The sequence below is a fragment of the Egretta garzetta genome, unplaced genomic scaffold (assembly GCF_000687185.1).
Source record: "Egretta garzetta isolate BGI_Z169 unplaced genomic scaffold, ASM68718v1 scaffold59, whole genome shotgun sequence".
Classification (NCBI taxonomy): Eukaryota; Metazoa; Chordata; class Aves; order Pelecaniformes; family Ardeidae; genus Egretta; species Egretta garzetta.
Window position 1 is genome coordinate 436,211 of NW_009267230.1, and position 24,830 is coordinate 461,040.

General features: G+C 44.8%; 1 protein-coding gene across 1 annotated transcript in view; it reads left to right on the top strand.

Moving 5' to 3' along the window:
* Positions 1-24,830, top strand: part of DNAI1 (dynein axonemal intermediate chain 1) — a 151,829-nt gene that overhangs the window by 66,091 nt on the left and 60,908 nt on the right. Inside the window, exon 13 of the mRNA XM_009647339.1 lies at positions 4,943-5,190. Coding sequence (XP_009645634.1) covers positions 4,943-5,190 — 248 coding nt within the window. The remainder of the gene's footprint in view (positions 1-4,942; positions 5,191-24,830) is intronic.

Sequence of the window (24,830 nt, forward strand, 5' to 3'; positions counted from 1 at the left end):
TCCTGCACCTGGGATGGGGTAACCCCCAGTATCAATACAGCCTGGGGGGAGAAAGGATTGAGAGCAGCCCTGCCGAGAGGGACTTGGGGGTGCTGGTGGATAAAAAGCTGGACATGAGCCGGCAATGTGCCCTGGCAGCCCAGAAGGCCAACCGTACTCTGGGCTGCATCAGGAGGAGCGTGGCCAGCAGGTCGAGGGAGGTAATTCTGCCCCTCTACTCAGCTCTGGTGAGACCTCACCTAGAGTACTGCGTCCAGCTCTGGAGCCCTCAGCACAAGAAGGACATGGAAGTGTTGGAGCGGGTCCAGAAGAGGGCTACTAAAATGATCCGAGGGCTGGAGCACCTCTCCTATGAGGACAGGCTGAGAGAGTTGGGCTTGTTCAGTCTAGAGAAAAGAAGGCTGCGGGGAGACCTGATTGCGGCCTTTCAGTACCTAAAGGGGGCCTATAGGAAAGAGGGGGAAAACCTTTTTAGTAGGGCCAGCTGCGTTAGGACAAGGGGTAATGGTTTTAAACTAAATCGGGGTAGGTTTAGGCTAGATATAAGGAAAAAATTCTTTACAATGAGGGTGGTAAACCACTGGAACAGGTTGCCCAGAGAGGTAGTGGAGGCCCCATCCCTGGAAACATTCAAGGCCAGGTTGGATGGGGCTCTGAGCAACCTGATCTAGTTGGCGGTGTCCCTGCTGACTGCAGGGGGGTTGGACTCGATGACCTCTAGTGGTCCCTTCCAACCCAAAACATTCTATGATTCATTCTATGATTCTATGATTCTTGGAAATCCAAGCCTAAAGGGTAGACCCCCAGCCAGCAAGCTCATCAAAGCGTGGGCATATCTAGGAAAGGAGAGTGGATGTGCTTGTGCAGCTGTGATGCTCAGAAACAAGTAGCTGTTCACAACCATGCTTCTCCATCTTGCTACTTCTTTTAGATGGGCTCTTGGAGGAGAAAGGACAGATTTTAAGCAGCAGTGGTTCCTTTTAGCATGGTGATTTCTTGGTCCCAGCCATATCAGCAAGACAGCTCGAAGACTTGATTTATAGAAATCTATGTATCACAGTATCTAAGATGTAATGCTGCAGTGTTTTAGGTTTTAAATCCTCCAAAGAGAACGTAATTTGCCAGTTTGTCATGCAAGAAACTGTAGCACTGGCTTCTTGTGTAGTAAAAACATCCACTTTGCCTTGTGACTGTAGAGAGTCCCCGCATCAGGATTTAGTATGTGAATGCAGGATTTACCCCAGGTATTGTAGTTTCTAACTTGAGGATACTGTTGTGTTGAGCATACTGGTTCAGCCACTAAGCATTCTGGAGGAAATGGAGGAAAACCATGAGTGTCTCATGGAGTTTTTTTGGTGAACCAAAAGGAAAAGATGCAAATAAAAAAAAATTTCTGTCCAGCAAACAAAATATTTTGATCTGATATTGAAATTTGCTGATTCTCTTAAATGCAGCTAAGGAAAAATATAAATGAAAAATCTGTTAAAACAGATGCTTACTACACATCAGAATGAAGCATTTAGATGCTTTTCATATTTTTGTTTTCTGTGGACTGTTCAGTGCTACCACAATGACATCCTGAGGTACTTTGCTACTACTAAATTGGTATTTTTCTGAGAAGGGTTTGGGCTGAATCTTTGAATGCAAATGCAGATGAATATTTTAGACAGTGGTAATAGTTTGTTTGAAATCTATTTCTGATTGCATGTGATGCTTACAGGCTCGGTTCTCCAGGTTGAGAGCAGTAATTGTGTTATCTGCATCTTTCATTAACAAAACTTCGCTTCCCACATACACTTGTTACACGTCAGGGCCTGAAATTTAACCCCTACTCAGGTGAACACTGAGGATCCTCACAACATGCAACTCTTCCTCATTACAGCAAGAGTCTGTTCACTCTGCTCTTCTTGCTGTGCTGCCTCGTGTCCTCCTGTAAAGTAGAAGAACAACTCCTGCTGGCACTGCTTGTCAGAGTAACTGTCTGATATCTCTAGTATCTTCAGCCCTTGTATCTCAGAAAAAGAGCCGGTTTGCACTTTGTGGGTCTGCATGGGGCAGATACTCTCTGCTCTTCCAGTGCATGCTGGTGCATCCATGCAGTGCAGAGCAGCTGCCTTGGATCTGAAGCTGCTGCTTTCACCTCCAGCAGTGGTGTAGCCATTGTCAGCTCTTGGGTCTGCACCTTCTGCTTTGCTGTGTGCTCTGTGGTCTTCTAACACGGTTTCAGTGAGCTACCTGCATCCTGAAAGACAGGATTTGGGGCACACTGCAGTGCTCTGCTAGTTTTTACTGAAAACACAAACCTTTCTCTTGAAAAGGCCATGCTTCAAAGCTATACCACAGATATGCTGCTGTGAGTATGTGCTGTCCCTGCTATTCTGGAACATTGAATATCACTAATGAAATAAGCCCTTTTTATTTCATTTATTAAAGAACATGTTGGTGTGTCAGTTTAGCACTCTGGGTGAGAATTCACCCTTCATTGAAATGGATTTATATGCCTGCTCTCAGAAGGTTATTGTTTTACTGGGATTTATGTGCCATGCTTCAGTGTTAATTGTGGATTATTCTTATCACTTTGCCTTTCATCAGAAATAGACTGTACTTTAGCAATCATATTATCCAGACTTACATGCAGTATTCACACATCTGTGATTTAACCCACATCCACTGTATTTCATAACATAAAGGAGACAATGACCAGGATTCAGCCCTTGGGTTAAGATGGGTTTAACAGTCTGTAGGGGGCTGACCATTACAGTCAGTGGAGCCCAGAGAGTAAATCAGCAGACCTAATACAGGGATCTTCTTTAAGGTGAGTTTTCTACACTCTGTGAAGTGGCTTGATTGATCTTTTCTGATGGTAGCAGGAGTTTAGACTCCAAGCGCACAGCCAGACAGCCACCATACATAGACCTGCATTTGAGTGTCTTTAATCTGCAAAGCGAACCCTGTGTTTCAGTCTGCCAGGGCTTCTTCTTGCTTTTCCCCTGCCAGGCTAACCTCCAGGTGGACTTGCTGAAGCTGCTGAGTTATTTTACCCGATAAAGGCCTGCTCCATCTCTAATTGAGGAATGTGGTTGGCCTATGATACTGTCAGATCAGTGGAGAGAGAAGCACCTCCAAAATCTAGTTCAGATCTTTGGTGGCTGAATCACCCTCTGAAGAGGTGTCTCCTCTGCTCTTTATGCAGGGAGCATGGAGGACAGCTCTCTGAGGCCCTTCAGCACAGGGCCAACAGATAGATGACTGTGCACAGCAGACTTTTTGGAAATACACCTGACTGGTCAGCACACTCTGGGAGAAATAAGAGCATGAAACAGGTTGAATTCAAAGGCTGTCTAACTGATTTGACTTCATAGTCCATTCTGCTGTGAGTCACTCCTGGTAGGTCATTTCCACAGCCTTCTCTAGTGTTTTTGCTCCTGAGGAGAGGAGGGATTCATCCTTATCATGGCTAGACCTCAACTTGATACCAGTTCAATGATGTTACTTGGCTAAGAACAAAGATAATTCTGTGAATTCAAAGGACAGGGCAAATCTCTAATGGAAAGCAAGTTCACTTCCTTTTCAGCTAAAATTCTAGGAATAAGCTTCCCCTTCTTCCAAAAAAATAAATTAAAAATATTATTTGGGTTCAGATATGGTTAAAGTAATGCCAGTATTGGAATCTCACCTTTCTGCAAAATAAGGAAGCCATTTCCCCTGCCTGGCCCCGATGAACAGAGAGACCTGTGAAAACAGAATATTTCCACAATCCAAATACAAAGCAGCAGTAATAGTTTTGTTGATGTGTGAGTTTCTTTACTAGTTCTTTGAATGTTCTATATGTCGCCCTGGTAAATTTGAGGTAAGCAATGTCTGTACCTGCATGCTGATTTGGAATCAGCTTGCTGCCAAGGAGAGTTCTCTGAAGTTAGTGTTATCACTGGGGTACACATTTACCAAGTCCTTATCCTGCAGGATGGTCAAAATATTGAGAAAGGTAGGAAGCACTTTTTAAAGGAGAAGACTGTTCTAGAAATAGGACATATAGCAGGTACTTGAAGCATGGACAGCAATAAATTTGTTTCCCATATACTGTGTGCCCCAGGGCATTTGACAGTAAGAAAAAGCGCTCGGAGAGATGTCTAGGATACTCTCAGAGATAGCATTGTTTTCATAGATTAGGAAAGCTCCTTCTTTGCTTCTGGAGAGCTTATCTACATCAACAGCTTTTCTTCCCCTTTAAAAGAATTTGGAAATTGTTTTTCAGATGAGCAAAAAACCTGAGAATTGCAGAGACAGTCAGGACATGATAAAAAAAAGCACAAAAGAAAGATGGTCCTATTGAGAATAGGGAGAGCTAATTTCAGGCAGCGCAAAGGAAAGGTGAAAGTAAATAGAAAAGAAAATGGAAAGTTTGGGGAAAAAAAGAGCTTCTGTGCCAAGCAAGGACGAGATGTTGGACATAAGCAGAAAATAAAGCTGTAGTGGCTTGTACAGTTATGTGTAATGGCAGCGGATATGATGCTTTGCAGATACTTCAATGAAATGCTTTTCTATCAGATATTGCCAATACAGAAATTGAAATGCCCCTATCCTTGGTTCATCTTGCATGTCTGCAATGTTAGCGAAATCCTAGCCCAAAGAAAGAAGTGTCCACAAGATTCTTTTTTCCTCCATGCTTCTCCTGCAAGGCTTCTCAAGACTCTCTCCTAGAAAAAAAAGTGCCAAATGAGTAGTTTTTCTGCATAAGCACATTGTTCCCATGACCTGGGGGTGGCATATCAATGGAGGAAAGGATGTTCAGGCACATCAACATGACCTGGTCCTGTGACTGATGTCCATCACACACTGCATTTGGGTCATTTTTAGGCATAGGTGAGTTCTGTCAGATTGTATGTCTCAATAGTAGAGGATCCTGGAAACTGATTTAACAGCAAAGCTCCTCCTTTTTTAGATGACTTCATGAAGCAGGGCCAGGGCATGCTCGTGCTCTATACCATGAAGAACCCCTCCTTCCCAGAGTATGTCTTCAGCAGTGAGAGTGGCATCATGTGCCTGGACTTCCATAAGGACCACCCCTACCTCGTGGCAGTGGGCTTCTATGACGGCAACGTGGCCATCTACAACCTGAAGAAGGCAACCTCCCAGCCCAGCTGCAAGAGTGGTGCTAAGTCAGGAAAGCACGCGGAGCCAGTGTGGCAGGTAAGGGTGCTTTTCCTTTCCTCTGACTGGGCTTTTAATTAGGCTGAGTTTGGACAAAGCAGAAAAAGTACTGTATGGGGAAAGGTGTTTAATACATGCATTAGCGACTGATTATTAAGTTGTATTTCAAGCTAATTTTGAAATATGCAGAAAGGCAAAGCAACTGCATGAATCCTGGGTCCTCAACAGAAACTAAACATGTGAGCAAAAGTTTGCTGTAAACAATTATTTCTCCTTATTTTTCATTATTATAAATGACTTGTATTTGGAGAGAAACTGATCTCCTTTGTGTATTCCAGCATGCAATGCTATTTATGTTCTAAATACAAAACCACAGGGCAGCAAGTGATGAGCAGTGTGTAAAACGCATATATCACCCCTAAAAGAGAGCTCGGTTGGGCACAATAAACCGAGGGGCAGCTGCCTATGGAATTGGCTGCCACTGGGATTCAAGACACACTGCCTTGTAGTTGACCTTGAAGTATTCTAGCAAATTAAGAATTGTGATGTGCAGGTAATGGTCTTAAAGCAATGCCACTCTGGTATCTGTCACAAAGAGTCACCAGATGGATGATATTGTGAAGGACTGGGGTGAATATGTTGCTACATGCAGCTAACTTTATACTTATGTCTACAATGTAGTCTGAGTTAAGATCGGAGCACTGGAAGGTATATGCACTTCTGATCTCATTTATAGCACTGAAATTTTTCATTTTCATATTTCAGCATGGTCTGTATGAGCCTGTTGAGGTGCAGGGATGTGTATTTGGTTTGCTAGCCTGGGTCACAGGTGTTGCTGCTGATAACTGTTGCTGTCACCTGATGTAGGCTTCCTAATGCAGTCATACGTCTAGGCATGCTGTCAATGTTCCTTGTAGTTTGGCACATGCCATACATGGATTGTCCCCCAGCCATGGCTCCTTGCTATTGCATCTTCTAATAAAAGTCAAAAAAATCAAGGGATCCTGGTGGGACTGCAGATGAATGTGGAATATGCCAAGAGCAAGACTAGTGCTTGCTATAAACAGAGAGGTTATGCAAATGTAACATTTCAGAGAAGACCTGAATTTTATATTTGCTGCTTGTCTGTCCACAGATTTTCCTCTAGCAAATATTTTTAGCTCTTCTCACAGGTTAACATGGTACCCCAGCCATGGGTTGTTCTCATAACACAATATGTCAGGTGCACACACACACACTTGCAGAGAACTCCAAGCTCCTCCCATTGCCATTTAGGCTTTCAGTAAAAAAGCCCGACAAAATAGTAACTCCTGTCTGCAGCTTTTCATGGCCTTGCAGTGGCATGCTATGGGAGGTCAATAGGTGTAACTGCACATTATAGATGCCAGAATCAGATTATTTGTACACCAGATGATATTGGGAAGGACAGAATGTGCTTAAGGGGTGGTATTACTGGCCTCATCCCTACAGGCCAGAAGCAGGTATGTTCAGCAGTAGAAGCAGTCTGTACAGGATTTCTAGAGGTAGATGTATGTGTGCCACTTGACATCAGTGTGGATCAGAGGTGGGAAAAATCATTAGGCACTCTAGGGAGATAGCTCTGAAAAGGAGAAAAACTACCTCCTGGATATGGATAGATGTAGGTTTGAGTAGCCTCTAGTTCCTGCTTGCTCATTTTATTTCCAAAGGTTGAGTGCTGAGAACCATTATTCTTATTTTTCTTCTGCAAGGTATTACTGATATTTTTAGTAAACTTTACAGTTTTTGACTTGCTATGAAACTACTGAGCAGGGGTAGTAATAAGGTGATAGCACAGCAATCAGGAGAAGAGCTTGTACGTCTTTTTGGAAAGATATGAACTGTAGACATTTGTCAATATCAGCCAAAAGGTTTAGAAAATGTTTTCTCTCCATTTGATGGGAGGAGAAGGGACATGAAGGACTATCTGATAGGTTGAGCACTGGATTGTTATCCCTCATTCAGCATTAAATGGTTCAAGAAAGTGATGCCTTATTTCTCATATTTAGTTCAAAGATGCTCTATTCTCCCCCACCAACACCCCAACTAGTCTGAAGCCTGGTCTTTGTCTAGACCACCCTGTGCAGTCCTCACTTCTGTACAGACTGCAAGCCCATGACTTTGAGGACCAATTAGAAAAGTAACAAAGTTCTCCTGAACAATTAGGAGCCTTTGTTCTCTGGACTGCCTGGCTCCTTCCTTTTAAAATAATACAGCCCTTTCACAATAGGAGCAAAGGGGGAAGTGAGTAAAACAGGCTGACAGCTCTTTTTTTGTGCCATTTCATCTTCAGTGACTTAGTAATATCTCAGTAAGTTTGTGTGAAACAAAGCTGATGTAACATAGCCCATTATTAAGAGCAAAATAGAATAATATAAAATTCTAAGAATGAGTTTGTCTGCCTGATACCGCCCCCATATTTTTAAAGAGCATATTAATGGCTTCTTATAGATTTGCCAATTGTCTTCCATGTGCTACGTCATTGTAAATAATGGAAAATTCTGGCTTGTTTTGAATTACACACTTCTAATTCCTTACTACCAATTGATTAAGATCCAAAGCCAGAAAGAAATAAACACATACACAGACATGTGAATGTATATCCATGCAGTGCAATGTGACTAATACACCATCAAAACCCTAGGTCTCACAGGAGCATAGAACTAGAAATGGTCTCCCGGGTCAGTGAATTCAGGTCTCAGCCTTTGGCTATGAACACCAGCTTAAAAGGAGTCAGCTCCTGAGAAACTATGAAACCTATCATGTTCTGCTAGGGGAAAGCCTATATGGACTTAAGCTAAAGCCCACTTTAATCAAAATAATGCTCCAAAGAATCAGCAAAATTCTCACACTCCCATCATCTCAAGCACTGAGTACTCTGAGAAAGCGAGTCCTTGGACAGGGTAGCTGTTAGAGCCAGTGGCTCAGTCCCAGGGCTTGGCTCTGGATGTTAATGAGGGTGGCCATAGTGGGACAACTTGAATAGATTTTGGCACCCATGAGAGCAGTCTCTTCTGGGGAGAAGTGGCTCCCTGCTGGGAAGGGGCTCTGAGCATAGAGCCTCTCCCTTTGCCAGCCTTTGAGCTTTGTTGTTACTTTCTCCCTTCTTTTTAAAAAAAGATGATGTTTAGGGTTTATTTACAACTGAGAAGAGTGCTTTTTTTCTTACCTTTCATCACTGGGTTATACTAAGTATTTTAGGTTTGTCAACGTTTGTTTCTCCTGTTCAATCTCCCTCCTAAACCACATCTTATTAAACAGATTTTTTTCCACTGTGTGCTTCTAGTTCACTTTCACATCAAACCAAAAGAACGTTATTTCTGCTTGCTGCTGGGACTAGTACAGAGCCAATACTGCTACAGAGGGTTGGAATTTTTTTTTTTTTTTTTACTTTCTTACCATCAGAATTACTGACTAAATTCCCACTGCAGAGTGTTGACCCTAAGATCTGCAAAGGGAACAATGCTTTTAGCTGTGCAGATCAGTTAGATTAGAGAAGCAACTTGGTTCATTGTGAATTTACTGAAGCTGATCTGGCCTCCCTGAGGAGCTGATACCATGGAGCTTTAGGTGGCATCCTGAAATGATTATTTTCTGCCTTATATTTGTGCATGGGAAGAGAAAGCTCTGGCCACTGCTTGCTAACTCTTCACCAAATGCCATTCAGGTGTGATGCTCATGGTTAGGATAAAAAGGACAAGGCAGGACGGTAATAGTCTGCAAACTGCCAAAGGAAACTAGAGGGAGTGTCAGCTTGCAGAACAGTTTCCCAGTAGCACTTGTGGGAGTCTCATCTCAAATGTAAACCAGATAAAACAGACCTGAGGCTTGCTTGCTGGAGTTTGCCCTGTAATTGTGTGGTCCCTTCTGCATCTCTACTTTCTATGTTCTGATCTAAGTCCTTAAATAAGTCTACACTGAATCTTAGCAGTTCACGAAGCCACCCCAGACTCACTGAGGTCTTGTTTTGCTGATGGAAGTAAATGAATTCAGTTATAATCCCTTTAAAGTCAGCATGACCTGCTGTTCTCCACCCCTCTCTGTGCTGCTGGGCACAGCTCCACAGAAAAATATCTTTCCAGGAAGCCGATTGTATTCTCTGCACTTAGGAGAAGAAAAAGCATTTTGTTCATAATCCACTGTCACACCAGCACATTGTTTCATTTCTGATGATGGGCAGTCTCCTAAATCTGTCATCTGCAGTCAGACAAACAGATTTTGCAGCTTGCATTGCCTCTGAGATGTTACTGCTTCACATAATATTTTGCTCCTTTGGTTTCAGGCAAACAAAGAGTTTGATACAAAGGAAATAAAAGAAAAAGTAAAGACAGAAGGTTGCTATCAAGGTCAGAATAAAGATCAACTGTCTCAGAACAGGCTCAACACCCTTCCTGTTGCCTTCACTGCTAAGGAGCACAAAATAGGTGTTTGCTGGGGGTAGTTCAGTGAAAAAAATTCATTCAGCTCTGTGAGGATACTGTTAGCGGATAACTTTAGAGGAGAAACAGAAATTTGGAGAAGAAAGGAGAGCAACAGAGACCTGAAACCAAGGAGGCTGGACCCAAAATAAGGGATGAGGAGCATCAGGGTGCAAGCTGGCAAGTGGGAGAATGCAGCCTGAAGGGATAATAGAGCAGAATCCTGATGGTGAGGATCATTTAGCACAAAACCTTTAGGGTAACACAAGCATCTCTTGTGTTATCTTATACTGGGTCAGTACAATGTCTGCAGCCAGCTTTCTCCTACTTTTTTCTTGCTACCAGTCCTGCCTTGGATACCTGGCCCAGTGCAAATAGGGCAAAAACTCTAACTGACCTCTGATGTCCCAAGAGTAAAGGAGGCCACTGTATCCTCACCAGAGAGGTCACAGGCACAGAAGTACAGAAGAGTGGGAAGAGCATCCATGGGCCAGCCAGGGTGCATTTGGGGTCCAGATACCTCAATCTGTCAGTGGTTTCCTTGCTGAAGCAGTCCTTAGCAGCAGTCTGCTCCCTACACCAAACTCTGCCATCCAGTAGCAGGCTGTTGCAGCAGCAGTTGTGGCGGTCTGTTGAGGACCAGGCACTGCACTCCTTGCTGCAGCACAATGAGGCATTTAGTGGCCAACAAGCATCTGTTGTGTATTTGCTCCCTTGCCCTCTCCTGGAGGGAAGTGTGGGCAGGAAGGACTGTACTTGGGAAGGGTTGCCATACGCTTGCTGTAGAAAACAGGGTCAAGATCAGCAGCTTTCTGGTTGTCCTTAGTCGCTGGGAGAGCTCACTGCAGAGTCACAGCCCTCCTGGAAGAAATCCTGTCTCCCACAGAGTCAAGTTTCACCATTTTTTGGAAAGGCTCTGCTGAGCCACAGAAATTAATCCAGAAGCTTTGGGCTTGTTTAGGAGGTGGCGGAAAGTGCAAGACACTGCTGTGGTAGAAATGCTGGATAAAATCTTCTGCAGCATGTTTGTCCCTTGTTCAAAACCTTTTGGACACTTTTTGAGCCACTTTAAGGTTAGACAAGGTAAGTGTCCAAATGATTCTTCCTAGTAATGACAATAATGAACAAAATCCCGTATCTTTTAACTTTGATGTTGTATTTTATGAGATGGTATCAGACTGTACGTTCTGGAGATTCAGTTTCTGTAGCTGGTTATTTTTAAATTGTGCCTTAGGTATGGATTCTTGTGGGTTAGAAATTCTCTTGCAAAGCATCCCTTACAGATCATGTAATGTTTGTCTGAAAAGGAGCTTTTTCTGCTTTGATGCTGCTTTTCCCTCTGTACTTCATACAGATGCTGAACTTACTTTCTGCCTTCTGCTCTCACTGCTGCTTGCTAAGTAGATGTCCTCTAGTGCTGTATTGTTCTCTGCCCTCCTCTTCCTTTTACGTAAGATCCAAACTATCTTATTGTGGGTTTTCAGGTTTTTTATTTCTTTTCTGATGTCTGCAAGCAAAGTATAAGCAATTTTCTTTGCCTGTTAGTTGTACTGGTGCTAGCTTGTGGAGAAAACTTCACTTATAAAATTTAAGAGTCCCTGAAGGTCTTGGGATGTTGGAAAATGTTAGCCTGAGGTTTAAAAGGGCTTTTGCTTGGTTGCTTGGATCTTTGAATCCTGTTCTACTGCTTTATAGCAGTCACAAAAGTTAACTAAATATTTAGTATGAATCAGGAAACTATGTTGGCTCTTAGTGGAAAAAAATTTATTTCTTTGCTGGCCTATGAAGTCTGACTGCTGATCACTGGATCTTCAAAATATGTGTAGAAAATGTATGGACTGAATGGGTCTTAATGGCACTGATGCAGCCTGTGAAAAAACAGAGTGCTTCTCTGAAGACGGTGAAATAGAGATAAGAAAGTGATAAGGGCAGAGCTACAGGCAAGCTGGGCAGGGATGGTGCAAGCAAGGTCACGCAGGCACATAGTGAGATGTGGGGAGCCAGGGCTGGCCATGGCTCCCACCCTTCTCCCGCCCCCGGTGCCACAGTGAGCTGCCACATCTCGGTGCAGTATCCGGGACCCTCAGCACCCATCAGGCCCTGGCGCCGGCTCTCCCCATCCCTGCTACAAGCCTGTTCGATCCTGTGATGATGGGAACCTTCTGTCAGGCACATTACAGATGCTGTCACTGATTTAGCAGCGTAAGACAGCTTGGGGATTTGGATGCGAGCCTGCCTGCTGTGTGTGTCTGCTTTCCGTGCACACAGAGCAGGGAACTTCGTATTTTGTCTGTAAATTGGAAATCCTGCTCGATGAGCATGGTCAGAATTGAAACCAAGAGCTGTGAATTGCAATTGGTTAAATAGCCCTGAGCTTTTCTGGCCTCTGGCACCCATTGCTCAGCTGCATGCTGTTTCTTGACATGGGAACACAGCCACTGATGGGACAAACAGGTGAGAGTCTAATGCCTGCTTCCTCACTCCTCAGCTGTTAACATACCAGCCTAATAAATACTGTGGGAAGTGCTGTGAGGGGAATAAGCAAGCAAATTCCTGGTGAAAATGCTGTATAAAGCAGGGCATCTGAATCCCAGCAGGAAGAAAACAAACTGAAAGTAGGGCCAGCCTTATCCAGTGCTATTTATAACTGAGCTCTGCTTCCTCCAGATAAATCTGATTCTCTGAAGAATGAGTGATGCACAAGCCCCAGGCTGGGTCTTTGCCCTGCATCAGTGGCGCTCCCATGGCCATGCTCTCCACTTAGCTCGGTTCTGAGTCCCTCACAGTATTGCTGAATGTCCTCTTTGGCAGGAGAGGTTTTTCTACTCTTTTTCTGCACCCCAAATTTGTGGGTGATGTGTGAACAGACTGATGTGGTGGGCACGATTCTTTGCTCCTGTCTGCTGATCTTGAGCCCTTGAGTTCATTGGTGCTTGGAAGATGGTGCCTGGGGCTGTGAGTCCCAGGAAGACGCTATCAAGGTGGAGGGGACTTGATGTAGCTGTCAGAGAAACGTGATTTTCAGAATAGGTGTGTTTATGGGGCAAAGTATGACATAAGAGTTTATTTCACAGTGTGTCCTTCTTGCTGGTGAACAAGCATCTAACTGTTTTCCCTTGGCTCTCAGGGAGCTTTCAACGACTTTGGAGGAGAAAACCCCAGGAAGTCTTGTAATAAAGCTTGCAAGTAGCCATAGGCTGCTAGAATGAGAGAAGGCATTTGTAAATTTTTCAGATAGGAAGTTCCTGCTGTTGCCTGTAGCAAGAGCAACCATCTTCCACCAGATAAGCCTGGTAGTTGCTGGTACCCATAAATAAAGCCATCAGCCAGCCTCATGCCCATGAAGCAGGTGACGAACAGCATGCAGTTAAGGGCTGCTCCAGGAGCACGCAGGCACTGATGTGCTGTGTCTTCTGTTCCAGGATGTTATGAGACGCTTTTCGTTATCGTAGCAGTAGGCTGAGGAATTCTTCCTCCTGGATCCGTGCTTAGTGAGATATGGTCCTGCAAATCTTGCTGCCTTGGATGCTGCCTGACTTCTTTGTAGATGAAGCAGCTGCCTTTATTTCCGTACCTATCTATGGCTATCAAGCCCATCAGCCACCCTGACCCTCCTAACTGGTGTGTTTATTATCAGGAAAGCTGTGTTATATAAAAAGACAGCAGGTCAAGTCAGGAGACATCTGAGTAAATCCCTGCTTCTGCTTCAGATAGGATGGCAGGGAGTACCTTAGGTCAGAGTTGCTCATTAAAGATGTAAGAGATATCAAGGAAGCCCAAACTGGCTGGAAGGCATTGGGATCTTTGAACATTTTGACATTCATCAGCTGTCTAAACCATTTCCTCTCTAATGCAAAGAGTACAGCCAAGTATTTAAATATTACTGACTCACCTTTAGGAAGAGTTAGTCCTTGCAGACCTTATCTCTTTAATGGCTTCTGTGATGGGGGCAAATTTACTTCCTAAGCACATGGAGCTGATCCATTCTGTCTTGTTCAATGATTTTACAGTAAAACGTCAACAAATGTTTCTACAAAGGACAGAATAGCACTGAGAACCCTCTTTTGCTTAGCAGCTCCCTTATCTGCAGATTACTGTAATAGCTGAAACATTTGCATTTAAAAGAAAACCCAGATTTTAAGATAGGAACATTTTTCAATGAATTTATTTTTAAGTTTTTATATAGATATGTAAATCAAAGTAATTTTTATTTATATCTCTCCATCAACTTTTACTCACACTCAAAAGACTTGTCTGCTATACAAAGCAGTCTAATCTATTGCAGTGAATGAAGCAGTCATGAACGTGACATCCAGTAAACTCATGAGAGGTGAGACTGAATTTAAAGTCTGACTGAACCTTCCTTTCTGGAACTGTGGAACTGTTCATGAATCACAGAAATGAGAACTGGCAGAGGCCTTGAGACTGTCCTTCCCACCACAGATGTTGTGATTCCTGAAGTGCTTTCTTCAAAATGAGATCAAGCAGTCTAGCTGTCTTCACCAGAACTGACAGACTGGAGCTGTTACCTACTACATCTTACATGGTACACACTTCTTAATGCATGTGGAAAGGATTTCTGCAATTCCTCCACCCCCCAAGCAGTATCACTTTGCTGATTCCTGCACCTCTGATCCTTTTCTGCACTACTGTCACTTAGCCAGGAATTCCTTAATTTCTACTTGTTTATATGCTTTCCTCTTCCTGTCTGTGTCTCTCTGCGCTTGTCTTTCTTTATCACATTTCACCTCATGGCTTTCAGACTATGTCCCCAGTTTGTCAAGATAATTTTGAGTCCTGATCCTAACAGAACCCTCTGTCTCTAAACTGTGTCATCTGCAAATTTTCTGTGTATTTCACAATCCACTATGTAACTTACTAATGAAGATATTGAATAGAATTGGACCCAGGACCGTCTAGAGATGTTCTCCCAAGTGGTCATGAAATCGCTGATTATAACTCTTGAAAATTCATTTTTCAATCAGTCATCCAGTTCATAGTAATTCCGTCTAGACCTTATTTTCTTAGCTTGATTCTGAAAACATCACAGGGAGTATGCCAAAAGCCTTACAAAATTAAAGGTAAATCACATCTACTTCTTCCCTCTAATCCTTTAGACCCATTACCCTGCCAAGGAAGGAAATAAATTTTGTTTGACAAGATCTTTCTTTGACAAGCCCATATTCACTGTTCCTTATCTTCTTATCCTGTACATACATATGGATGACTTAATACTTTGTTCCAGCTCTCAAAGTTCAATGTTAGGCTGACTGGTCCACAGTCCTTTAACCTATCCTTCAAAACAGGTTTTGTTTTGGGTTTCCTGGGGGTATTTTTGCCCTGTTCCTGTCCTCCAGGACCTCTCCTGTCTTCTAGTTTTCATAATAATTGCTAATGATTCAGAGATTGCTTCAGCTGCTCCCTTAAGCACCCTAGGCTGAATTTTGTCAGGCCTTGCAGAGTGGGATATATCTGCCTTATCTTGGCATTCTGGACAGTGCTCGTTAAAGTTAATTTTGATAAATGTCTAGTTACAATTTGTCTTTTTATAGAATCTTAGAATCATAGAATGTTTTGGGTTGGAAGGGACCCCTAGAGGTCATCTAGTCCAACCCCCCTGCAGGAGCAGGGACACCGCTAACTAGATCAGGTTGCTCAGAGCCCCGTCCAACCTGGCCTTGAATGTTCTCAGGGATGGGGCCTCCACTACCTCTCTGGGCAACCTGTTCCAGTGTTTCACCACCCTCATTGTAAAGAATTTCTTCCTTAGATCTAGTCTAAACCTACCCTGGTTTAGTTTAAAACCATTACCCCTTGTCCTGACACAGCTGGCCCTACTAAAAAGATTTTCCCCATCTTTCCTATAGGCCCCCTTTAGGTACTGAAAGGCCACAACCAGGTCTCCCCGCAGCCTTTTCTTCTCCAGGCTGAACAAGCCCAACTCCCTCAGCCTGTCCTCATAAGAGAGGTGCTCCAGCCCTCGGATCATTTTTGTAGCCCTCCTCTGGCCCTGCTCCAACAGTTCCATGTCCTTCTTGTGCTGAGGGCTCCAGAGCTGGGTGCAGTACTCCAGGTGAGGCCTCACCAGAGCAGAGCAGAGGGGCAGAATCACCTCCCTCAACCTGCTGGCCACGCTTCTCCTGATGCAGCCCAGAGTACGGTTGGCCTTCTGGGCTGTCAGCGCACATTGCTGGCTCATGTCCAGCTTTTCATCCACCAGCACCCCTAAGTCCCTCTCGGCAGGGCACTGAAAGAAGGAAGGCCTTAATACTTCTGTGTTACCAGTGGTTAGTCGTGGGACCTGCCTTCCTCTTTGTAAACAATAAACGGGGTCTAAGAGGTAGAGGCTCAGATGAACCTTTCTGGGATATCTGATATTGGCTCCATGCAGGCACCAGCCTCCTGGCCTGAAAAGTCACATTCCCCTCGAAAGAGTCACCAACTTCTTCCCCATGCAGGTGCCTTGGGCAGTAGCAGGAAGGTGTTAGTGTCCCCCAGCTCATGAGGGTTGCCTTTCTCCATGAAGTTTCTGGATGTGCAAAGACTCTCAAGTCTGACAGGGGCAGTGCAGCTGTCCCAGGATGGCAGGCTTGATTCTTCCTCTCCGGGGAGGCTGCTCCTCTTTAGTTGTGGCTGGATTCATCCATTCGCCGTGTGAGCGGACACCAACACCATGTCTAGAGCTCAGGGATGTGCATGGGGACAGGGACTAGGCTTTCACAGCAAGGCTTCTGAGAACAAAATCAAGGACTAATGGACTAGTGTCTTCTATGACAGCATTGACCAAAACTCTTATTTTTTTGGAGGTCTTTAATTCTTGCTAGGCATTCCACAGCAGAAATACTGTCTGCTTTCCAGTGTAATAGACAGCAACAGTAAAAAGCCCTGATATCAAGGAGCAAGGTCTTTTCCTGAGTGTGCAACCCCAGGCAGGAGAGCTTTATGCTGCACCCCGTCATCCTGGCTCCAAGATGGGTGTGCTGATGTTGTGGTTTAACCCCAGCCGGCAATGAAGCCCCACGCAGCTGCTTGCTCGCTCCCCTCCAGTGGGATGGGGGAGAGAATTGGAAGAGTAAAAGTGAGAAAACTCATGGTTTGAGATAAAGACAGCTTAATAGGTAAAGCAAAAGCTGCGCATGCAAGCAAAGCAAAACAAGGAATTCAATCCCTCCTTCCCATGGGCAGGCAGGGGTTCTCCAGGAAAGCAGGGTTCCATCACGTGTAACGGTGACTTGGGAAGACAAATGCCATCAATCCAAACATCCCCCCTTCCTTCTTCTTCCCCCAGCTGTATATGCTGAGCATGACGTATGGTGTGGGATATCCCTGGAGTCAGTTGGGGTTAGCTGTCCCGGCTGTGCACCCCCAGCCTCCTCGCTGGTGGAGTGGGGTGAGGAGCAGAAAAGGCCTTGGCTCTGTGTCAGCCCTGCCCATCCCCATGTTATCAATGCTGTTTCCAGCACAAATCCAAAACATGGCCCCGTGCTGGCTACTGTGAAGAAAATTAACTCTACCCCAGCCAAAACCAGCACAGCTGGTCACCCCACAGTTCTGGTCCCCCCTCCCCTCATTGAGGGACCAGCTGGGGCTTACCATGGCTCCTCCCTGCCTGCCTGCCCAGGTTTACCTTTGGCAGGAAGCCCAGACCCACAGGCAGCCAGGGCACAGGCAAGTCTTCTCCTGCCACAGTGGTATCATATGGCCAAAGTGCAATCAGGATCCAGGAGTTTGTTCTTCCCCAAGTATAGACTTGGCCAGAGAGGCTGACTGGGCTGCTTTGACCTAAATCTTGGAGTAAGCAGTCTGCACTCAGTTATCACAGCTCTTTAAAATCTTCATTATTGCCTTGAGTCAAAGTGAGTCATCTGCATTTAGCTCACTCTTTGCCTTTATCCCAAGTACCCATGGTGAGGAGTGAAGCTTTCTGTCTTCCTTCTTCCCATCTCTGCATACGACAACTTGTACTGCTGTCCAGGTCAGCACTGGGGACTCCAGACACTGCCCTGCTCCTCACCTCTAAGGCTTGCTCTGCCCATCTCTTGCGGCGTAAAGACTGACACTGGAGTTACTTTGCATGTGAGTGAACTAGCCTCTGCTTTCTAGGTGACGAGTGAGGAATATTGGGGTGTCTCTTGTGACTGATTGCAGGAGAGCAGTCTTCCTTTTTGAATGTTCTCCTCCAAGCACCTGGTCTCGGCTTCATGTCTGGGCAAGGCCCATTTATGGTGCCAGGCTGGGGTGCATGATAAGCAGCAAATGAAGAATAGCTGGCAATGTGCTCAGTGGAGGGCATTTGGGGACCTTGTTGTAGAACCACTGCTTTGTCTCAGCAGCAAGGAGGGACAAACACTTTGCTCCAGCAAAACAGAAAGTCAGAGGACTCAGGCTCAGCTGACTGTCTTAGGAGATTTTCACCGCAGCAGATCCCCTGGGCAAACAGCAGAGGCAAGAGACACAGGGAGGGGAATAAGCAAAAAATTGTCAATTTGTCATTAATGGGAGGAGAACGTGAAAGTTTTCTTCTCTGCTGGTAATGATTTGATGTTTCTGGATGCCATTCTGCTGAGAGCAGCTGGCAGGAACCAACAATAAACACATTTGGAGGTGACAGAGGGAAGAAATGAGAACTGCTTCTTAGCTCAAATTGGAGACTGCTGTAGGGGAGTCCAGGAGAATATTCACTCTGGAGCACAGGAGAGATCAGCCTGGCCCCAGAAGATGTGACCTATGGAGCAATTTATCACAGATCAGCACTTCAGCATGAGCCCTCAGCATGATACTGAAGCAGACTAAAAAACAGGATAGCAGCAAAATGGAAAGTATCCTCTGCACAGACGCTGTTGGACTAACACGTCCAGGTTTGGGTGGGTACTCCTGGTTGGAGTTTGGTCTGCAAGCATCCACACTATGTTCACCTGTCAGCTGGTGACCTCAGCCATGGTGTGATGGGTACAGCCAAACTGCATCGGTGAGAGTTTCTGCCCTTGTTAAATCACAGCACGTGTTCACCTCTTCTACCTTGAGAGCCCCAGAGCTTTGCTGGCTCTCTGCTTTGGCCCAGGCTTGTGCATAACGGCGCTGGGGAAATGTGGTTTTGACAGAGGGTTTGTGTCTGTGCTTTCCTGCCAGGGCAGGCACAGCTAGAGCGAGCTGCGGGCTGATTCCCTCACTGTGTTTGCATGCTTGCTCAAGGAGCAGATGTTTGCCAGTGGGAAGCCTGGAGTAAAAGTCTTCAGCCAGTGTAAGTGTAAGGAGAAGTGTCCAAATCTCCCTATTTAGCCCTGTGTGCCCAAGGTATGGGGAAAACAGGGTGGCTGGGAGAGCCTGGAGGGTGGGAAGCACTTGTGCTCCCGTGGTGCACAGCTGGACTCCTGAAAGATACTGTGGCTCTGCTCAGCTACAGAGCCAGATGGGTGAACTCCCTGAGCTGCTGGGCTGGGCAGAATGGCAAGCTCATAGCTCAAGGGGCTCATACGGCTGCATCTAGAGCTCAGCAGTGAATTACAAAGAAATTTTTAAAGCACAGAAACAGGGACATGTGTCTAAAGCTGAGTATTACAGAAAAGCACAAAGACAAATTAATACAGAGAAAGTGAAGGTACAAAATGAGCTGTGATTATCCTGGATCATAAAAGGGAAGGGGAAAATATTTGAGAAGTGTATTAAAAGTTAATGGGTGAAGAATATAGTCTCATTACTAAAGCAAGCTTTCAGCTAATGCTGAGTGATATGGAGAAGGATGAAATATTTGATGCTGTATTGTTTAATCTTATAATAAGAGTCTGAGACTGGCTGCTTAGTATGATTAATGTAACAAGAGGATGAAAGCACAGGTCAGAAGGAAAAGAGTATGTTAAAGAATATTTAGATGAGACAGGTTCTTGCTCATCAGCACGATCAGCTTAAACATACCCTGGAGTACTTAAAGAAGTAGCCAGAGTAATTTCAGACCATTAGCAAGCATTTTTAGGGAGTTTTTAGGCTACATCCATCCTGTATTTTAAGCAGCGGTTGGTGTTTATGTGCAAGCCCGTCTACAGCATCCGAGATGATTGAGTACCTTGACTCAAAGGCGGGGTTGGGGTGTGCTCTGGGGCGTGGATGATGGGAAGCATCACTCTGCTCTTGCCTGTGGGCTCACACACATTCACATACCTGTGACGTGGGCAGACTGGAATAGTGATACATATAAAGTCATCAATCCCCAAACACTTTTCAGTGGTGCTCTAGAGCCAATGTCTGGCAAAAGAGGTTTCTGCAGGTGCTTTCTTCAAAGGGACTGTCCTTGCATGCAGGAGGCACAGTGGCATGGACAGGGTACCAAGGCCCAGAGACCAGTGTGTGGACAATTCATCCAGGCTAGAGGCATCCTAAACCAGCCACGGGGACTTTTAAAGTATGGATGATAGCACAGCAGTGCATCAGGCTGCACTCTGGCCTGTGGGACAAGCATGGCCATGAAAGGGATGAAAGGTCTCAAAGGGCTGGAAGAAGTGAAAAAATATCTGGAGGAAAATGGTAGGATTGGACTTAGGGAATTATTGACCAGCCAGACCAATTTTGATGACTGGAAAAACGCTGGAACAAATGGCAAAACTATTTGTAAATGTCTAGATAATAAGGTGATTCAGAGAAGCCAACATGGATTTGTCCAGAATAAATTGTCAAGGCAGTATAATTTCTTTTCTTCCTTTTGTTTCAGAGAAATGGGCCTCATGAAGAAGGGGGAGGCAGTCAAGATTACCACCTCTATTCATCTTGGTAAAATTAGGAATTAGGTAAAATCACTGTAAAGATCCTGCTCGAGTGGCTCAGGCCAACTGCTCAAAAAGCAGTTATCTAGGGCTTGCTGTCATGCTCTGAAGGTGCTTCAAGTGAGACCCTCCAGCTGTCAGTCCTGATATTCTTCCGATCAATACTTTCATTAACAACTCCAATTACAGAACAGGGAAGCCCCCTTGGAAGGACAAGGGACTTTGCAGGACATGATTATATTCAAAACTATCTTGATAATTTGGAAGAAAGGCCCCAAATCAATGTGATGAAGTCCAATAAAGACAAGAGCAAATACTATGTTTAGAAAGCAGAAATTAAATGCACAGGTATGGAACAGGGGATGACTGTGTAGGCAGCAGGGTGCTGGAAGGGGAGAGTATAGCAGATCACTGCCGATGGTCAGCAGTGCAATACTGTTGCACAAAGACATGTGTCATTCAGATGTTTTAGCAGGTTGTAACTCCTGTCTGCTAGTTCCTAAGGGTGGCCCTGTATCATATGTTTGCAGCTGCAGAGAAGGGCTGAAGGCGAAGAACAGGAATGCTGAAGGCTTGGAGAGCAGGACCCGGAAGCAATGGTTGAAGCAGTTAGTTTTGTTGGGTTGAGAAAAAAAAGAGAGGAGCAGTGACACAGCAACCTTTTCTTGCCCATTTGAAGACTGGTATAAAAAGGGGAATAAACCATTGTTCTGTGTCTACTGGGGAGATGGTAAGGAGTAATGGCTTGACTTCTGGTAAAGGAAATTGCGTGTATAAGGCCAATTAAGCACTGACATGTCTACAGGGAGGATGTTGAGTGCCTGTTGTTGGAGGCTTGTGAGAACAGCCTATGTGAACTGTCATCAGTGGTAGGGGTGTGTCTGATACTGCCTCAGAGCAGAATAGATATCCTTTCTGGGTTCCTCCAAACCCTGCATTGCTATGATGTCTTTGCTTAGGGGCTGTACTGATTGCTAGGTTGGCACTGGATGGAATTTGTCCCCAGGTCATATCGGCAGGGACTTTCCTCAGCAGCCCAAGGAGTTTGCTTGCTGGAGTGATCTGAGCATCTTACTTGGCCAGTTCGTGTAATGATGATCTGGGGATTTGATAATGCCTTTGCCGCTCCTTTTCTCTACCTGTGGCAGACTTTATTAAATTTTTTAGGCACTGAATGATCAAAATGCTGTTATTTCACTTAGGGCAACTGTCAGCAGGGCTATGGTACTCCAATGCTCCTTGAAGGATAATTAATAGGAAGGGAAGGAATTGCTCGTCAGTCAGTGTGCCTGTGTTGCATGTGGCACCCCACAGCTGAGGTTTGGGAAGCTGAGGGCCAGCCGGAGGGATCTGTATTTGCAATAGCAGGTGTCACCTTACAGGAAAGGCAGGCAGATCCTGCCTGTGGCTGCCTGCAAAGCACTCAAGTCAGCCTCATGGCAGGGATGATTTTGACCGGTTGTATTCTGTCAGTGCATGAATAAGCCTCTGTGCCATGAAAACTGATCAAGCATTATTTCTTTTTTAGGTATGACATCAGAAACACGGGAATTTTTAAATCAGATTGGATAAATGGTCTAATCTCCTGCTGGACAGGAGCCATTACCAGCTGCCATAGACAAAGCTGATAGTATTCCCTTGCTAAGAATGAATGGATTGTTGCCCTGCTAACCTGCTGTACAAAGCAGTGAACATGCAGGTTTTAATCTTTATTTTTCTATGAACAAGTAGGCTTATAAATAGTCTCAACTTCTTTATAAATAGGCTTTAAGAAATAAAGATTAAGTAGTGGTAGGCTCTTCTAACAGCAGTGAGTTTCACACACTGATTTTGCACTGCAAAAATAGTCAGGTTAAAGATCATACTGAAAAAATTGCGGCGGATCCTTGATTTTATTACAGGTCCTGTCATGGTCAGGCACAGCAAATGACTTGCTGCTCCATGTTTACTTGTGTCCTTTCTGCTGTTTGCACACACTTTCCTTTCTCATGTGGTTCTTTATTCTTACTATATCCTAATTGAACTGTTGCTGTAAATTGTCTCATGCAGCCAAAATCCTGGGTTGATTATCACATGCTTCGGGAAAGAATTAACTTCTTGCCACTACGCACACAATTGCCTGGTTCTCTCGTCAGTACCCCCATAGCACGGATACTGCTAATGACAGGAGGTTGTGCCACGTTCACGGGCCTCTGGGAGCAGAGAAAAGGCCAGTTCTGAGCAGATGCCCGATTTGATTGTGGTATCATGAAGGCTAATTACTCTAATAAGCATTTATGGGATTCAGAGATCAGGAGAAAAAAGATCACAAACACTATTAAGGTGTCAGATGTGTTGAAGGAAAATTGGAAGTATTAAGTGCCAACTTCTGTTTTCTGAAATTCAAGCTAGCGTCACTGAGAGCTGCTGACAGTCATCTGAGGGCAGATCCTGATGCCCTTGAGGGACTGTGTTCAAGCTGTCTACAGGATGTACCTAACTCAGGTACTGCTGGCTGCTTTGAATGTAGGAGCAAGAGTACCCCAAGCAAATCAGCCTACTTGCTTTTGGGGGCTGATGACTCCACCTGCCTGTGTAATGGATGAAAGGAAGTAGTTGTGACTCCTGACTGAGTACTGATCATAGAAAACTTGAATAGATCTCCATCAGGGAGATGGTATATGGAGTGGGCAAACTCCGGGAAAAAGCTCTTTGCTTGGGGAATGCTGAAAGGAATTGTCTTGGGAAAAAAAACCATGAGCTCATGACAGTGCTTATGTTGTTGGCCACCTCCAGACAAGGTCCCTGCAACACATTGTGTTAGCGTAGACATGAGGACTCAGGAGTTGTGCCTGCACAGGGTGACCGGGGTTGACTCCAGCGACTGAGCCTTCATGCGTGTATTTTCCACTGGTGTGATGGGCTGTCACTTGGCTCTAGCTCGGGTGCAAAATGTCTGCACTGTACTTGGCAAGAGTGGAGCTGGGAACTCAGCTGCAGCTGCCCCTGCACAGCTTGAGCAGAGCTCAGTAGTGAGTGCGTTCATGTACACTCTGATAGAGGGCAAGCTGGGGCTCTCCTTTCAGAGAGGGTCTGGACCAGCTCTGATCCTAGAGTGTGCATTGTGTAAGCAACGTGGATGGTGGCTGTAGACTTCAGGACAGCTCAGACCCACGCTGACTGCAGCACAGGTATGCGTCACCTGCATTTCTCTTCCATGTGCAGCTCAGGGCATTGCTGGGTTCAGGCTGCAGATTTCAGGTACTGGAGAGCCCCTTTTCTTGCAGTGTAGTCCTGCCCCAGTAGAGGATCTCTGAGCCACTTGTGCTAACTGCTCCCAGGTTTAAATGGCAAAACATTTGCAAAGTGCTTTCATATGAGATACTGCCTTAAGAAATAGCTTCCCTTAATTCAAGCAAAGTAAGTTTGCCTTAGAGGCAGGCTGGGAGGTGTGACTGTTTTTCCCAAATATTTGGGAAACTAGACTGAAGAGGAAGAACATGAGTTAGAGGAGAGTTGTGCTGGACATAGAAATAAAAACGTCTTACTGTCAGGCAATTTTAGAGTGGCATTTTAAAAAGCTCTGATTTGAAACACGACCCTTTTTCTGTGCTCAGCATGGGACACATTGAACGTGTGTTTGTAACCAGTTCCCCTGAACTCTGCATTTCTCAGTTTGAATTAAAACTCCTCACTACACCAGTCCCTTCATCTGAAGCAGCTGCTGGTGGCCATCATTGTCAGCAGTAGCTCATGATCCCAGGGAGGTGTTCCTGGAAGAGATATACCCAGCACATTTTGTGCATGATGGCCAGCCTTGGAAATTACTGTTCTCCATATGTGCTGTTGAACCTGTCTTTTTATTGTTAGCCATTTTATTCTGGGCCATATTGAATTACACCATTCCTTTAATGCCAGATAGCAGAAGTGGTTCCACTTGCAGACTTACAATCTCTCCTGTGCAAGGATATTCAAAGGTGTATGCCACTCAGGACTCTTTAAATTGCACCTTATGGACATGAAACTGGCATTTTGATGTATTCTCAGATGGATTCCTTTTACATTTTATTTTTCCTTCCTCAGAATACTGTGTTATACATAGGAAACCTGTTCACTGGAGAATTAATTACTCTTTGCTGAGTCTCTTGCTGAATTTTCATGCTCCACAGAACTTCACAGTATAAACAATTTTGCTAAACAGAATTAACACTGTTTTTCCCAAGGAAGTATCATCAGAATACCCAATCTGTGTAATTAAAGCATTGAGAATGCCACTTGTTTTCTGGAATAGGTACCAGATAAATAGCTGGTCATAGAAAGAGTATTTGGTAAGCTCTAGGATAATCATGCCCATTTATCATGTTTATTGGATGATGTTTAGAGAAATGTATCTGCTGCGCTGCTTGGACAGGAACAGATATACCTTTGAAAACTTCAGCAGAACCTACTGAAGTGCCTGTCCCCATCCTGAACTGACGGATGCCCACAGGAGTGTGTGCTGACAGGCCCA